Source organism: Pteronotus mesoamericanus, unplaced genomic scaffold (genome assembly GCF_021234165.1).
Source record: "Pteronotus mesoamericanus isolate MK-2021 breed Mesoamerican mustached bat unplaced genomic scaffold, CSHL_Meso_final contig_182, whole genome shotgun sequence".
In the NCBI taxonomy this organism is placed as follows: Eukaryota; Metazoa; Chordata; class Mammalia; order Chiroptera; family Mormoopidae; genus Pteronotus; species Pteronotus mesoamericanus.
In genome coordinates, this window is record NW_026555078.1 from 4600171 (window position 1) to 4616458 (window position 16288).

The following is a 16288-nucleotide window of genomic DNA, read 5'->3' on the forward strand; positions in this document are numbered from 1 at the left end:
GGCCAAGCGTCAGCAGCAGCGGGCGTTTATCCATTCAGCTACCCTGCGACTTGCCGAGACCCACTCAAATGGCTCGTGTTGTCAACATAACGGTTTCCTGCTCCGGGCCGTCCAGGCCTCTCGAATCCCCACCGTGGCCCAGTGAGGAGACAGGAAGCATTGACCCCGCTTCACAACGGAGGAAACCGAGGCTCCGAGGGAGCCGGGGACGCTGGCCTGGGCTCTCTGGCCAGCTGGGGGCGCCAACTCCAGCCTGGTGTCAAACCCCGCCTGTTCGGGCAGTGGCTTCTTAAAGTCAGCACCTGTCCTGTGTACCTGTGAACCCAGGGGTGCCGGGCCCAAAGCAGCCACTCACAGATGTCTCCCAAACGACTGAGCGGCCCTGATTCTCCGCGCGCCCCTCTGCCAGCCCGGTCCTCTCTGATGTGTGATCCTGAGGTCCCCACGGTTCCGTGTTTTGGGTATCACCCCTGCCTGTGACTCCAGTGAGTCATTTCATCTTGTGAGCCTCAGTTCCCTTATTCTCAAAGCTGAGACTGAGACCTGCCACACTCTAGCGAACCGTTAAGTGTGCAAGACCTTTGGATGCCCCCGACTCCTGTGCGCGAGCCAGGTCAGGCGGGCGGCAGACTCACGCCTAGGGGCCCTGGCGGCAGGCGCTGTCCCGGGGCTCAGGCCTCCCCAGTGCCATGGAGACCAGAGGCTGTTTCCCAGACTGACCCCACCTGCGGCCCAGCTCGGGAGCGGCTGGGAAATGGGGACAGGAAGGGACCGGGGAGCCCCTCTGCACGTGTCATTTAACCCCCGCACACATGGAGGCAGATGTGGGCACCCCATTATGCAAAAGATGAGAAAACTGATGCTCAGAGATGCCGAGTCCCTTGCCCAAGATCCCATGGCTAGGAGGTTGTCCGGAAAAGAGTCACCTGGGGGGACCGAACCTGCCCTTGTCCCTTTGCCGGAATCCAATCCACTGCACCGCACTCTGAGTCAAGAGGGGGAAAAGTTCAAAGAAACAGGAGAGCCCAGAGCGGATTTATTTTTCCTTTGACAAAGTTTGTAAAGAATATATTACTGTCAGGAGTTCTCAGCTTTCACCAAAAGGTCGGGAGTTATTGCAATTGTGCCCAATGGCTCTGATGTGGAAGGAAAACTTCTAGAAAGCTTCCTGTGTTCAGAGAGAGGATCATTGTTTAAAGTGGTAGGGCTCTGCCCTGCAGAGGGGCGCACTGGGGTCGAGAGCAGGAAGAAAGGAGTGTGGGAACAACAGGGTGGCCTGGGCGAGGGCAGGCTGGGGCTGCCTCCCTACCGGAAGCAGGGTGCAGGGCAACTGGCCAGGCCCTGCAAAGGGGACAGCAGAGCCAGGACCGCAGGGTGCCTCGGGGCCCTGGCCGGGGGGCCAGCTGGCACCTCACCCCCGCCGCAGCGCCTGCAGCTGGTGGGCCACCTTCTCCAGCTCTGCCTCGATGGCCGACAGGCTCTCCAGCTCCTGGTCCTAGGAGAGAATGCCGAGGGTCACACAGGGGCCCGCCCGGGGAGGCGGGGCCCGCATGGTGGGGTGCGCCGCCAGCCAGACGGGCTGTGCTGCTGGCCAGCTGTGTGGCCTTGGACGTGTGGCCTTGCCGCTCTAAGCCTCAGGGGCCTCTGTATACCACGGGGACGGGGATGCCAACCTACAGGGCTGCTCTGAGGAGTACTGTGCACAAGAACGTGGGGAAACAGACTGACCCCACACCACCCCGGTGGCCTCTTATTCAGGCCAGCTGCCTCCTGAAGGGCTCCAGGGGGGCCCCTGGGAAACGAAGCCTCTGGTGCAGGGTTCTGGTCCCCCACGCCAGGCCCGGACTCTGATGGGGGCTCCCTGCTCAAGGCCAGGCCCCCCTGCCACCCCTACTGCCATCTGAGCGGCCGTGGGCTCTTGGCACGGGCCAGAGACTGTGCCAGCTGCCCCCAGTCCGCCTGCCTGGGGCCAGGCCTCGATCCCTGCTCCCAGTTGGGGGCCCTGAGCTCTGGTTGACAGGGCGGTTCAAGGGCACATTCTGTGAGCCCGGCTGGGGGCCCCAAGGTCGGGAAGCTTTCAGGCCCCTGGAACCAGGTCTGAGGCCTGTGAGGGCATGCTCCCAAACTCGGAGTAGGAGTCAGGGAAGGCTGCCCCGGCCTTGACCCAGAAGAGATGGTCTTCTGGGGTCCCTGCCAGATGCCAGGCTACAGAGGGTACCCTCCCCAACCCTGCACTAGCAGTTACAGCCCTACCAGGGACTGTAGGTTGCCATGGAAACCGGGACCCCAGAGCCCTCTGGGGCATGAGTGCTGTGATGCTGGGGCCATTTCTAAGGAGACCCTTGGGCTGGGTGGACTGGCCCCCCCTTCTCCCCCACAGCGCAGGGCCACCTCTGCCCATGAAGAAGGGAGCTGGCAGGCGCCTCGGGGCCCCTCTGGGGTGCGGCAGGGGTGATCAAAGGTGCCCAGCCTCGTCCTTGGCCCAAAAACGAGGGGTGGGGAGCAAGCTGTTATTGTCGGTAGCCCCCTCCCCCCGGTCTCCTGGGGCCACAGGCAAGCGCCTTCTCCCTCTCAGGCTGCCAGGGCCCTGGTCCCAGGCCCAGAGCGAGGGTTGGGGACCTGAGGAAAGCGCCAAGGCCTCCTCTGGGTGGATAGGTCCCAGCCCCCGGAAAGGTCCTGATTCCCACCTGGGCCCCGAGGTTTGAACCACTGACCCCCCCAACCACCAGCTCCAAGGCTGTGTGGCCAGCCTGGCAGGGACCCCCGCTCCCGCCTCACACCTCATGCCTCCCGCAGGTTGCGTGTCGTGCCCTGCGGAGCTCCTTGAGCAGCCCTGGGCACGGCCAGTTCCCAAAGCTCGCGTGTGCTCTGTGCATGATAATGAGGTGAGCAGAAAGGACTCCTCACCCCATTTCACAAACCGGGCGACCGATGAGGTTGGGAGGAGAGTGACCTGCCCAAGGTCACACGGCGAGGAGGAGGCAGAGCCCAGATTTTCGGGCACCCACCTGCTCCCCCACCCACCACCAGGCAGAGGGTCAACTGGCCCTGTCCCCTCCCCCTCTGCTATTCAGGGGTGGGAGGCAGGCCTGAACCTGGGAGAGGAGGGTGCACCTGGGCTGCGTGGGTCCAGGGGACAACCCAGTTGGACCCACCTCAGGGTCTTCCCAGGACGCCAACTGTCCCTTAGTGTCCTGCCCTCTTGTGCCCTCCCAGCCCTTGGGGGCGACGGCGCCCTGGCTTTGGATCCCCTGGGCAGCACGTGGCCCCGCTCGGGCCTGTCCCATCAGGCCCTGTTGTTTCCAATCTCTCTCCCTCCGAAGCTGTGCGCCCCACCCATCACTCTCCTGCCCTGCTCCCAGGCCTGCAGAGGCCCCCGGCTGTCTTCAGGACAGTTGTAACTCAGCACCCCCGGAGTCTGGCTCTACTTAGCCCTTCTCCTGCTTCCACACGCTGACCCGCACCCTTTCCGTCCGCTGCCTGCCGCCCGCCGGCCTCTCTGGGCGCCCGCTGTAGCCCGGGTCACGTGCCTTCCTGCCTGACGCGCCCTCTCCCCTGCCCCTTCCCAGGTCTGCCCGGACCCTGAAGCCTCCCAGAGCTCCCTGCGCGAGCCCCTCTCCAGCCCGGACTCCCAGGGGGCCGCGGCCCCTCATGGAGCAGCAGCCACACATCTGGGGGCCGCCGCCCCTCAGCTGGGCCCACACCCGGGGCTGACTTCCGCCCATACCAACCTCCGGTCTGCGGTTGGCGCTGCCCTCCTCCTCCTTCTTCTCCTCTGGGTAGCCGCGCACCGGGAGGGGCAGGCCTGCCTCCACGGTGTCCTCCTGGGGGGACGGCCGCCAGCCTCGAGGCAGCTGCAGCCCGGGGCCCCTGAAGCCATAGCCCCGGGCCTGGAAGGAGAGCTTCATGGAGCGGTCGGGGTCGTTGTCGTCCTCCTCCTCCTCCTCCTCCTCCCCTGCCAGCCGCTTCTCGGCCGTCAGCTCTCTGGCCAGCTGGTCCATCTTGCTCCAGCGCTTGGCTTCCTCCCACTCCTTGGAGAACCGCTCCTCCTGCTGCTGCTGCTGCTGCTGCTCCCTGCTCTTCCCGCCCTGGAAGGGGCCTAGAGGTGCCCCTGCCGTCTCCTCCTCCTCCTCCTCCTCCTCCTGGGACCGCTCCCGCTCCCCCTCCTGAGCTTCCTCAGCCCCAGTCTTCCCACCTCCATCCACAGCCAGAGCCTTGGACTGACCTGGAGCAGGTAGGTGGTGGACAAGAGCAGGAGATGAGGGCGGGGCCACCACCTTCCCCGGCCCAGCCACTCCCCAGGGGCCTGTCGGTGGCCACAGCTGAACCAAAGACCCCCACACGCGAGGTCCAGCTCAGCCTTGCCTCAAGATTCTACTCGGAGGGAAAAAGCCATCTTGGCCCCACGCTTTGCAAGACCCCGTCGGAGTCCAGAGGGGTGGCCGGGGGGAGCCTGCCCCTTCCTTTAGCCCTCCCAGCCTAGCAGCCCTGACCTAGGGGGTCGCCTGGCTGGGTGGGCGGGAAGGACCCTGACGAAGCCCATGTGAGGAGCCAGGGTCTTTCCCAAACCCTGGTTGAAGCTGACAACCGTCCCCAGAGAAGCCTGTCCCGCCCGTCTTGCTGTTCCCAAAGCCTACGCACCCGCCCTGCTGAGCCCCTCCAGCCTCCTGGGCTGGGGGCGGGGGGGAGTCTGTGTGAAATCGTGGAGATGCATGGTTTTGGAGTCAGACAAACCTGGGTTGGAATCTCAGATTTTACTACAAATTAGCTGTGTGACCTTGGGCTAATTACTTAACCTCTCTGAGCCTTAGTTTCCACCTGGAAAATGGAGATAATACCTGCTCTCAGGTCATTGTGAAGGTGGAATGAGATTTTGGATGAGGTTCCCCTCCCATCCGACCCCCTCTCTCCTACACACTTGTGGTCTCAGATGGCATACATACTCTCGCCCCTGTGGGCCTCCTTGTAGCCGAGGCTCGGATGGGGGTCAAATGCTGTGGTGGGGCCTTCTTCTTCAGAGACGGCCTTCTCTCCAGCCTCTGGGTCCTCCTCCTCCTCCTCCTCCTCCTCCTCCTCCTCCTCTTCCCTCTTTGCCTGCTGCTCTTGCTCTGCACCCAGGCCCTTCTCTCTGTCTACCACACCTTCGGAGGGGCCCTGGCCGTCCCCCTTGGCCTGAGGGCCTGGGTGCTTCTGGCTGGGGAGGCGGGCTGGGGGGTGGGTGTTGGTGGCCTCCTCCTCCTCGCCTGGGGCTTGGTCGTCCTCCTCAACCGTGGGCCTCTGCCCAGGCTCTGGGGAGGCCTGGGGCCCGGCTCTGTCTGTGTCTCCGCCGTTCCTCTCCGCCTCGCGGGAGTCCCCCCTTTTCTCCGCAGCATCTTTGGAGGACGCCTCTTCTGTCCCCTCTGTGGAAAGAACAGAGCAAAGTCAGGCCCTGGGGACCAGGCTGCACTCAGGGTCTCCCCGGAGCCCAAGTTCAGATCTGAGTCGTATTCGCTTCGATTCCAATAAGCCAGCCCAGGACACCCAGGGCAGGACCCAGGCTACCTCTCCGGGTCTCGGATTGACCTGGGCACAGACGGATTGTGTTTCTTTGTAAGTCTACCTCTTCAAGAAGAATGTAATTTAAAAAAACAACAACACAAAAAACCTTTAAAATGACCCCAGAAGATAGAGCCCTGAGGAGAAAATCGGGGCATCAGCTGAACCACTGTGTGACCCGGGGCAGGGGCCCCAACCTCCCTGGTGAGGGCGCCGGCGCTGTGATTTCCCGCCCCCATCTGCATGGGGCTTCTCAGTTTTGAGGATCCTGGAAAAGTGCTCAATTCCTCGATATTTGGAATTTTCATTAAAGGCATTTTCTTGTGGCTGTTTTGAGACAGCCCGGTAACAGCGGAGTCCCCCCCGCTCACCAGGATGGTTACAGTTGCACCAAGCACAGTACGTCCACCTGGTGACTCCAGCACACCCGCCCCATTTACAGGAACTTGGACCGGCCTTGGAAAGGTAAGGAGGCCTGTGCGCTCGCCAAGTCTGCAGGCCGCTGGGCCGAGCCCTGAAGCCCAGCTTCCGAATGCTGTGTTCGGGGCGCTCTTCGCACTGACACGTGGCTGCTTCCCTTACTGAAGCTCCCAGGCACACACATGCACACACACACGCACGACGTCCCCCTCCTGCAGCCCCTGGCAGGCACCCGTGGTCACCCAGACGCTCACCGCCATGGCCCCACACGGAACCAGCATGTGGGAGCCGCCGCTAGGGAGACGGCCCCGGCCCATGTGAGGGCACCTCGCCAGCAGGCAGCCTTCCAGACAGAGGACCACTGAGACCCTGGCTCCCGCAAACCGGCCTCCTTCACCCCCTCCCACATGCAAAGGGCAGGGCCTGCTGGGGCAGTTTGGGGGTGTTTGCAGGTAGGAGGATGAGTCAGAGAGTCCCCTTGACCTAAACCATGATCTCTTTGACCCCTAAAAGCCTTCTGGCTTCAAGAAGGATGATCCAGCTTCATCTAGTGTTCTGCACCTGCTCCTCCCGCACCTTGGCTAGGCTGAGGGACCACCGAACCCCGGGAGCGCAGGTGCTCAGGGCAGGAGCCCCGCTGCAGTGGCCGCTGGGAAAAGCCAGGCCAGACACTTCCTGCCCTGGGGCGTCAGCCTCTGTGGTGAGCTGACGGGCCAAACGAGGGCTGGGGAGTGAGACAGGCCCGGATCCACGTCTCCAGTTATGCCTTCGACAAGGAGCCCACCCTCGCTGGGCCTCCTCGGTGAGTGGAAGGAAGTAACAGCTGTTCACAGGGTGTCGAGGAGCGGCTCCCGCCTCCTGGGGAGCCTCGGTCTGTGACAACTACTGTTGTTATCTCCTCCCTCCCCTGGTCTCCAGCTGGGGGGCCAGCACGCACCCTTCAGCCCATCCTGGTCATTCTGCTTCTCAAGAACCTCTGAGAGCTCATCCTCAAAGCTGCTGTGTTTATTCTGCTGATGCGCCCTCTCCTTGGCACCTGGTATGAGAAAAGGAGAAAAAGCCCCCTTTGGTCTGAGCCCGCACACTTGTCTGTGAAAGTGAAGGCCCCTCCATTTCCTCCTTGTCTGTCATCTTCCAGGCCTGCCCGGCAAGGCCCTGAGGGGGCGAGAGCTCCAGGACAGGGGCGGGTTGGCCGCCCCCGTCCCCGCCCAGCTGGGGCCCATCAGAGGCCATACCACCTCCAGACGCAGTTTCTCATGTAGGAAATGAGAACGAGCCCTGCCTGCAGCCTCGCAGAGCGGCAGACACTCAGATGGAGCAGGGGGTCCCGGGGCGGAGGCTGAGTGGGGCCCCTCCGGACACGCCCGGTAGCCGGGGGGCCCTGCACAGGACGTACCGTAACAGCGCCTGTTATCTCCTGGGGGTTCTTGGTTCGGGCACACGCTGCTCACCCCGGACCCCGTAAGTCCAGGGCCCTGGGAGAAAGCCAGTCCCGTGCCTGTGCCCAAGCCCCCAGGGTTACACCAGCTGCTGTGACCCAGGGACCCCTCTCCCTGTGTCAGCCTGAGGCCGCTGCTGCTGCCACCTCCTGGGACTGTCCCCACCTGTGCCCAATGATGGCTCTCACCCAGGCCAGCTCTGCAGCTGGCGATGATTTTCCCCCCCATGACAGGATTTTCTGGAATGGCCAGAGGAGCCTGAGACAGCGGTTGTGGGCCAGGGAGGGTGGCCAGAGCAGAGATGCTCTCGCTGCAGGCTGATCTAGAAAGCAGCCCCGCTGCAGCACTGCACTGGGGGCCGTGGGCACGAGAGGGCTGCATCGGGTCTTGGCAAGGCCCTAACTCACTGCGTGACCTCGGCCAAGACCCTCAGCCTCCCTCGGCCTTGATCTCTTCAATGCTATCAATGGCAGGCTGGACCGGGGGGCGTGGAGGACCCTGCCGTTCCACTCTCTGGTTGAAAGGAGATAACTGTGCATCAGAAAGAAACAGGACCTGTGGACCTTCCAACCTGATTGCCTGACTCTCAGTCCCGGGAATTTACCCAGATGCATGTGCGGTGGCTCGAAATACCTTGGAGCGCAAGGTCTTGGAGCTCTTTCAGCAAATTCTGATGTCGCAGGATGGAGAGGATCCGTTCATCTGCAATGAGGGAGAGTCGTTATGGGTCGCTGCCAGGGAACAGCCGAGGGAGAGAGGGCCATCAACAGTTCCAGCTGAGCGCAAGGACTTGACTCTGGGAACTCAAAGCCTGGATGGCGGCAGCAAGATTGGGGCTTGAGATAACACTTTTGAAATGACTTCGTTTCCAAGGCATCGGTCAGTTTTCTACCATGACAGCAAGGTCAGCCCCTGTCCCAGCACGTGGACCTCGGCCAAGAGACGGCTGCCCTGACGCAAGGCCCGGCGTCGTCAAACACGACCCGTCTCCCCGTCTCCACGCCTTTGCTCCTGTTGTCTGACCCCCGGGCATACCCTTTAGTCATTTTGCTACCTACTGGTTTCCAGCTTTTCTCTTAACCCCGAGCCCAGTGTTAACGTGGGCTCTGACCAACAGCGGGTCACAACATGGCTGGGGCTCAGCAAAGCCTCCTCCTCCTTGTGCCCACCCACGATGCTCCTTTATGCATCGCGTATCTACAGGTGTCCACTCGGGCTGCAGTACGGGCCTGGACAAGTCACGCACACAGCCAGCGACTGTCGGATTAGATCCGGGAGTTCTATCTGAAGCCGCACACCCATGCCCCAGCCCCCCAGCGCAGCAGGCAGCCGCCCCTCACCGCCGGCCCGGCCCCTACCTCCTTGGAGGATCTCGAAACACTCCTGGCTCACGGGCATGGGGCCGGGCTTGGAGAGCGTGTCCGAGATGACCTCAACGATGCACTTCATCACCTGGGAAGAGAGTGGGGCCGCTGGGGGTTGCTTTGGGCTTGGGACTCGGCCCTGGGAGCTCCAGGGCAGGTTTCTAATGAGGACGTAAGGGTGCTGGCTTTTGTCTTCAGCAGTCCGCAGGTGCCTGCCTGAGGGCCACAGCTCTGCTTTCTCAGCCAGACGATGGCAATGGCAAGAGAAACCCTTAATGGTACTTATCATGTGCCAGGCGCCCCAACCACTAGGCCAGCAGTTGCCCCTCTGAGGTAGGTTGCACACCTGGTACCTTCTCATCCCCAAGGGTTTCCCCAGAGATGGGGCATCAGACAGCTGTCTTGCAAAAAATACTTTACTCTTGCAAATGCCCAAAAGCCCAGATACTGCCCTGACTGGTGTGGCTCAGTGGGTTGGGTGTCATCCTGCAACCCGGAAGGTTGCCGGTTTAATTCCAGGTCAGGGTGCATGTTTGCGTTGTGGGCCAGGTTCCCAGCTGAAGACGCACGAGAGGCAGCCAATCAATGTATCTCTCACATATCGATGTTTCTCTACTTTCTTCCTCTCGTTCTCCCTTCCTTCCCCTCTCTATAAAAATAAATAAAATCTTTAAAAAAAAAAAGTCAGCTCTCTCCAGGAAGCCTCTCTTGACCACCCAGAGGGGAGCAAAGCCCGTACCTGGCTTTGCCCCATCTGGAAACAGTAGTTGGGTCACTGCCTCCCAACACTGTTGGCGTCACACACAGGGAATCTCAGCCTGGCTCCATGAGATGGATCTGCTGGCTGGAGGTGGGCACACGCCGGCTGTATCTGTGCGCCCATCCCAGGCCAACAGCAGCCGTATCTCTGACAGTCTTGTCCAGCGCCTTGCAAGGTGCTGGGGATAACCAGGCACCTGGTAAGTGGATATTGGAAGTCGGTGCCAATTGTGGTGCAGTATCTTAGCTGAGTTGCCTGGGGTACGTAACTTGACCCCTCTGAGCCTCAGTTTCCTCATTGGTAAAATGGGAGCAAGAAGAACCGTCCAGCTGTCCTCCCAGGGTGACAAGGCACCAATGGGAAAACGCTCTATAAAGCGGAAAGTGCCACACCACCCCTCCGGGGAGGGACACACAGCTCCCGACCTGCTGCAGCTGTCTAGAGCTAGGCGGGGGAGCAGCAGGTGCCAGACGTGCACCAGGCAATGCCAGTTGGGAGTGAGGGGGTGGGAGACCGTGTGTACGGGGTGCCAAGGCAACCCATCCACGGATCCAGGATGGCAGACCGGCAAACGGGCTGCAGCTGTCATAGCAGCCCAGGATGGAGCGCTAAGTCTTACCCGGCCATTCTGGTGCCCCGACCCCAGGCTCCTGAGTGCAGCACGGTGACCTGCATGTCTCCCAGGAGGGACCTGGAGAGGAGGGCCCTTCAACCTGTGCCTTGTCTCTCCCAGCAACCCCAGACCTTGCACTGGGAGCAGCAGATAACCCACAGTCCAAGAGGACAGAGTCTGAGGGAGAGGAATGGGGTGCGGATCCCGAGAACAATGGCGAGATTGAAAAGGGAAGCTCTAGACGCAACAGCGTCCATTTACTGCGCGAGAACTCGCTGTGTGCCAGGAACCTCACGCCTGATTCCTACTCCTCACAGCTCCCCTCGAGGGAAACATTATTACACATGGGAAAGGGGAAGCTTGGGGAAGTTAAGGGATTCCCCCAAGACCTCACAGCCACAACGAGTGATAGACGTTAGATACAGGCCTGCCTGCCACTAGAGAAGAGGAGACATCATTAAGCAAATTGCTGCTTTGGGTTTTAACCATAGCCTCTCTGGAATGGAAGAAAACAGCTGTTGGGAAGGTGGGGAGCAGAAATTTATCTGACTCTCAAGTGGAAGTGTCTGTGAGCACCAGAGACTGGAGAAATAGCCCCAGTTCAGGCATGAATGAACTTCAAGTACACACCCAACATGGAGTGTCTCTTGCTGGCTACAGAACCCCCCAACGAGTGTCTCCTAAGTCACTTTCTTGGGTGACATCCACCATCAGCCCCAACCAACCAGGATCCTGGGCGAAGAGGCTATGACCAAGGTTTGCGCTGTGGCCCTTTGGGAGGGCCCTGGCTCCAGTGCCTGTGAGGCGGGGTGTGTTGCTGGCAGAACCCTGGGGGGAGGGGTTCACGCAAAGGGGGAGGTGAAGACCTGGTTCTCGCATGTCTATCACACAACCACAACCACATCCACAGAACAGAGGAGCTACCCCCAACAGCCTTTGGCGGGTCTGCCAGATGCGGAATGTTCAAGACAGTGGGTCCGGCACCTCAGTCCGGCAGGCAAGACTCAGGCCCCACCGGGCTGCAGACTCAGCTCAGAGGAAGCCGGGGAAGTCCCCACAGCAGGCTGGCAGGGCAATCAAGCAGTCTTTGATGTATTCTTTTGCAAGCTGTCCCCAGGCTCAGCAGCCGCAGTGCTGGCTCTTGGCTTTATGCCAGGCTCACTTCTGCAGCCGACCAAGACCCGGCTGCAAGGTGTCCGCCGGGGCCTCCTACCCCCCTCCTGGGGCGTCCCCACGCCCTTCTTACCTCTGTGTCCCTTTTATTCACCGGGCTGTTCACAGGGAGGGCGATGGCTGGAAGGAAAAGAGAGAGCTGGGGTCACCCCTCTGCCCTGAGGGGACAGCCCAGTCCTTCCTGACTGGGCTCATCGGGGGCCCATTCACCTCTGTGCTCCCTCTCGAAACAGCCCCCACCCAAGTGAGAGGTTGGGACTGATTTCGTTTCCCTTCCCTGGCTGCTGCCCCAAGGGGGTGTCTCCCAGAGGCTGCCCTGAAAGCCTTAGCCCTTCCCTTTGGGAAAGCTCCTGCCCTGGGGCGGGTGTGGGAGCTGAAGGCAAGTGTGAAAACAAGGCCAAGGGCTGAATGGGGCTGGGGCGGGAGAATGCGGGGAGAGGCAGAGAGACCCCGGCGGGGAGGGAAAAGAGATGGAGGAGGAGGCCTGTGAGAGGTGATACTGGGAGGTAAAAGTCAAGGGCAGGAACCTAGGGAGATCGGGAGGATGAAGCGGGAGAGCGGCGAGAGGGGGAGCCAGCAGCAGATCTCCCACCTCCCCCAGTGACCTTGGCCCGCCACGGCCCGGTCCGCAGCCTAGACGCGGGGTAGAGGCGCCAGGGGACCCTGCCCCGCGGAGTCAGGAGTCGCGCCCAAAGCGTCCGGTCTGCGGCTTCTGGGCCGAGGCGACTTCGCGGGGTCAAGAGGGAGGCGGTGGCGCTGTCCGCGGTGCTGAAAACTCGCCGCGCGGAAGGGTAGGCATGGAGGGTCGCGCGGAGCTGCGCCTGCTTGGGCGTCAGGGCGGGCAGGGCAGGAGCAGGCAGGGCGCCCCGGACACTCTCCCCCGAGACCCCGCGCTCGCTCACCTTGCCCGGCGCAGAGCAGAAGCGCCAGGACAGCGGTGGAGCGCATGGCGAACCCGGGGGCCGAGCAGCCGGAGGTCTGGGACCGGGCACGGCGGGCACCCGGGCGAGGGGTGGCTGGACGGGAGGTGTGGAGCGAGCTACCGCGGCACTGGGGCGGGGATGGGGGATGGTCGCAGCGTCTCGGTGTTCGTCCGTCTGTCAGTCCCCCCACCAGCCTACCAGGGTACTCAGCTGGGACACTGCAGTAGAGGTAGCAGTGGCGGCAGCGCTCGCGCGCGCCCCGCTTTTATACCCAGACCCCGGAAATGACGTCATAGGCCCGCCCCTTTGACTCCTTTCCCCACCCCTCTGGGGGTCCGGCGCAATTCGCCCCACCCCTGGCCTCAGCCCTCCTGCTTCTGGCCCCCACCTCTCACAGCTCCTGGGTCAGGCCATGAGGCAGGCATCCGGCTTCCAGGAGGTGGCACGGGGACCCAGCCGACCCCCCCCACAACTCGACGGCTCCACCGCCTTGCCGTGCATCCTTGGGCCAGGCACTACCGGTCCCTGGGCCCTGTGCTCCTCCAGTGCGCGCGCTGAGGTCCCTGCCGACCCTAGCGCACGGCTCCGCTCTTCCCTTGCCGGGGCCACGTCCCCTGATATCTCTGGCTGGGGTGTGCGTGCCATCCAGGGCTCCCTCACCTGCCCGGGAGGCCCTAGAGAGGCTTCCCGAGCCCTGTCTGAAGTAAGGCTTCTCCCTCTGGCAACTTAATTTTGTGCCTTCATGAGTTGTAACTGTACCGTATGTGTATTTATTTATTTGAATAATATATACGTGGCCTCCATTGTTTTCACAGTGCTTTCGTGGCACCTGGCAGAGAGTAAACGCGCTTAATAGATCATTGTGGAATATACCTAGTAGAAGTGCAACGCACCCCTGAGTGAATCCTGGGCTCTGGCCATTGTTGGACAGCTCTCATGGGGGACGGTGAGGGGGGAGTGGGGGACAGCTCTTCATATCAAATCAAAATAGGTGTCCTTGTAACTTCTACTCCTTAGCCTTAGTCCTACCCCTTAGGACCACTTCTTGCCACTGGTAACTCATTGTGTATTTGAGAACAACTCCCTTGTGTGTTCTCAAAACCTGGGTGTTTTGTGTGCAAGGTTGGTTGGTTCCCTGGTTTGTTTCTCTCTGCCCTGGGGCCCTCACATTTGGCCTCATTGTCACTCTCAACCTGGGGGCCACATCGGAAATCCTTTGTCACCTGACCCCAATGTCATAGTGAACCTGGTATCTGAGCTACTGTTTGGCACTGGGAGGCATCGCCCAGAGCAGCCAGGCAGAGTGGACTGGAATGCGCATGCGTGAACAATGACAACTTCACGGTACTAGTGGGGGTGGTAGACACGACAGGGAACATGTGCACTGTGTGGCCATCACATTCAAAATGACTGAGTGAGTAGAGCCACGCGTCTGCATCCAATTTTGTGTTAAGCTTGAACATTCCTCCGTGGAAACTGTTCAGATGATGCAGAAGGCCGCAGCTGTGGGCCGCTGGTGATTGGCAGCTTCATCAGGACAACGCCCCCACTCATGTATCACACCCTGTGCAGAGTTTTTGGTGAAACATCAAATCACTCAGGTGACTCAACCCCCCTACAGCCCAGATTTGGTGCCCTGTGATTCCTGGCTTTTCCCAAAACTAAAATCCCCTTTGAAAGGGAAGAGATTTCAGACCATCGATGAAATTCAGGAAAATACAACAGGGCAGGTGATGGTGACTGGGAGAACTATGTGGGATCCCAAGGTACCTACTTTGAAGGGACTGAGGCATCGTTGTCCTATGTACAATATTTCTTGTGCTTGTATATTCAGTAAATGTCTCTTTTTCATGTTACATGATTGGATACCTTCTGGACAGACCTTGTACGTGCAAGATCTTTGGGTAGGTTCTCTAACCCCTATTTCTTTTTATGGTGCTACATCCCTCTTACCTGGACATTCTGGAGCTGCCTCTGGTTATAACAAGTACCTCTCAGTTGGTGCATATGGTCAGGTCCTTATTTCTTCCCCCAAACCAATTTTCTTACTATGAATCACTTCTACTGAAACGCAAAGGCCTGGGAGAGAAAACCAAGACATGGCTAACTCTGCATTCATTATGCAGGAATAGGGAGGCATGCGGTCTGCCCTGAAGACGGGCTTAGCTGCCCAGCTGAGTGTCATGTTAGAGTGCCAAGGGCCCAGCAGGTCTTAGCCTGCTCACTGCTCACTGGTGCCCCAACATCCGCTGCCAAATTTTCATTCATGCACACAATGTGTTTTGATTATCACTACCTGTATATGCTGCCTTGGTTTTGTATGTCAGATGAAGCATTGAGCTGAATGGGTGGTGAAGCTATAGCAGAGCTCACTGAGAGGAAGAGGTAGGGGCAACACCAAGTCAGGAGCCCTTTGCATTGTGAGTAGGTGGAGGGCGCTGTGGATTAGACAGTTCCACCTTCATCCTAGCCCTCTTGCTGCAGGCGGAAGTAGGAAAGCTAAAAAACTACATTTCCCAGACATCCTTGCAGCTAAGGACCTGGATATGATTTAGGTTCTACCAATTCGAGGAACTTGGACAGGAACTGGATTTGGAGTTATATGTGGGGGAGATGGGGTGCAGAGCCACCGTGCTGCCAGGGTGGACGTGACTGTGACCAGGACCGAGGCAGGCGGCTCTGGAGAAGGCAGCTGTGGTGTCAGCTTCCTGAGGGGACAGCAGCTTCCTGCCCTGGCAGGGGCGGCCCCTCCTGTGGCAGCTCAGTGCTGAGATGCACGTTGTTTCTGGAAACGCTTTAGAGTCGACGTCAGTCCTTCCAGTGATTCTGAAAGCCGCTTAATTTCCTCTTTTCTGAATCCCGACTGAAACAAGGAAATAGCCAGTAAGGATAGCGAACAGTTCTGACAACAAACAGCAGCACTGGGTGGAGGGTGGCCAGGGAATGGGGGTCTGACAGTGGGTGTGTTGTTCACAGACCCCTTGTCACTAGGCTGAAGGAAGGGGACAAAGCCGGGCACTCTTTCCTTCCATATCCCAGACAAGCCTGGCTGAAAGTCGTCCAAACTATGCAGGGCTCTTCACGGGGAAGAAACCGCCTGGTTAACAGAGAGCGTCTGAATGATGACATGGCAACCGTCAGTGACCCCCGGGATTCTAGTCTCATTCCTGAGGTTCAGAGAGGGGCAGGGACTTCCCCGGGGTCACACAGTAAGTTGTCAGAGCCAGAACCAGTTCTGATCCCCAACCTAATTGTTCTGCTCCTCCAGCGAATGAAAAAAGAATGAAGAAAGGGATGAGGGAGGTATGGGGCTGGCAGCCGAAATACCGCGCCCTGGCTCAAGTCCGCGGGCCAGCCCCGGGGGCGGGGAGAGGGAAGAAGGCAGATTTGTGCCATGAGGACCACACTGAAATACTTTCTAAAAATATACTCTGTAGTCAAATTCATACAGACAGGAAATGAAATGGTGGGTGTCAGGAGCAGGTGGGAGGGGGCGAGGGGTTATCACTTAATGGGGACCGCCTTTCGGTTGTGGAAGATGAAGGGCTCTGCCTTCTGGAGATGGACAGTGGGTGTTGATGATCGCTCAGCGGTATGAATGTTCTTAAAGTCACTGATCTGTGCACCTAAAAATGGTTAAAATGGTAAACTTTATAGTACGTATATTTTACCACAATAATTAAAAAAGCACTCTCCCAGGCCGCTACTGTGTGGGGGTGTGGGCTGCCTCCTGGCCTGAAGCGTGGGGAGTAGGGGGCAAAACCGGGGTCCCAGTGTCTCTGCGGGGCAGAGGCTGTCTCCCCAGCCTGCATACGTGAGAGCCCTCCTGGCACTGAGCTTGGGGGAGTCCAGCAGGCAGTGCCCACTGGGGAGGGGCAGGGCTGGTCTCCTAGGACCCCAGAGGGGGCTCTCACAGACATGCAGCCCCCCAGAATGCTGATACAAAGAGAGACCCCAGGAGTGGCCCCCCCTGCGCCCACCGCGGATGCAGGCCCAGGGCCTCTGGAGCTCCCTGCTGCTCCCCGCAGGCCAGGGAGGTCAGCTCCACCAGACACAGCCTG

The 16288-nt window shown here is 60.0% G+C and overlaps 1 protein-coding gene across 1 annotated transcript; it reads right to left on the reverse strand.

Moving 5' to 3' along the window:
• Positions 1–1084: 1084 nt before the first annotated feature.
• On the reverse strand, positions 1085–12402 carry CHGA (chromogranin A). The gene is made up of 8 exons (XM_054566973.1): positions 12207–12402; positions 11378–11424; positions 8753–8846; positions 8028–8096; positions 6893–6991; positions 4944–5399; positions 3732–4225; positions 1085–1495 (listed from the first exon to the last, which is right to left on the reverse strand). Exons 1-8 carry the CDS (start codon positions 12250–12252, stop codon positions 1412–1414), a joined length of 1389 nt encoding a protein of 462 aa, XP_054422948.1. The 5' UTR covers positions 12253–12402; the 3' UTR covers positions 1085–1411.
• Positions 12403–16288: the final 3886 nt, after the last annotated feature.

Excerpts from the sequence above, each read along its gene's own strand:
- CHGA (XM_054566973.1), bottom strand. The coding sequence starts at position 12,252 with ATGCGCTCCACCGCTGTCCTGGCGCTTCTGCTCTGCGCCGGGCAAG. Across the intron at positions 4,226-4,943 it reads GGAGGCCCACAGGGGCGAGA|GTCAGTCCAAGGCTCTGGCT; the intron begins GTATGTATGCCA and ends TACCTGCTCCAG. Across the intron at positions 1,496-3,731 it reads GCGCCAACCGCAGACCGGAG|GACCAGGAGCTGGAGAGCCT; the intron begins GTTGGTATGGGC and ends ATTCTCTCCTAG.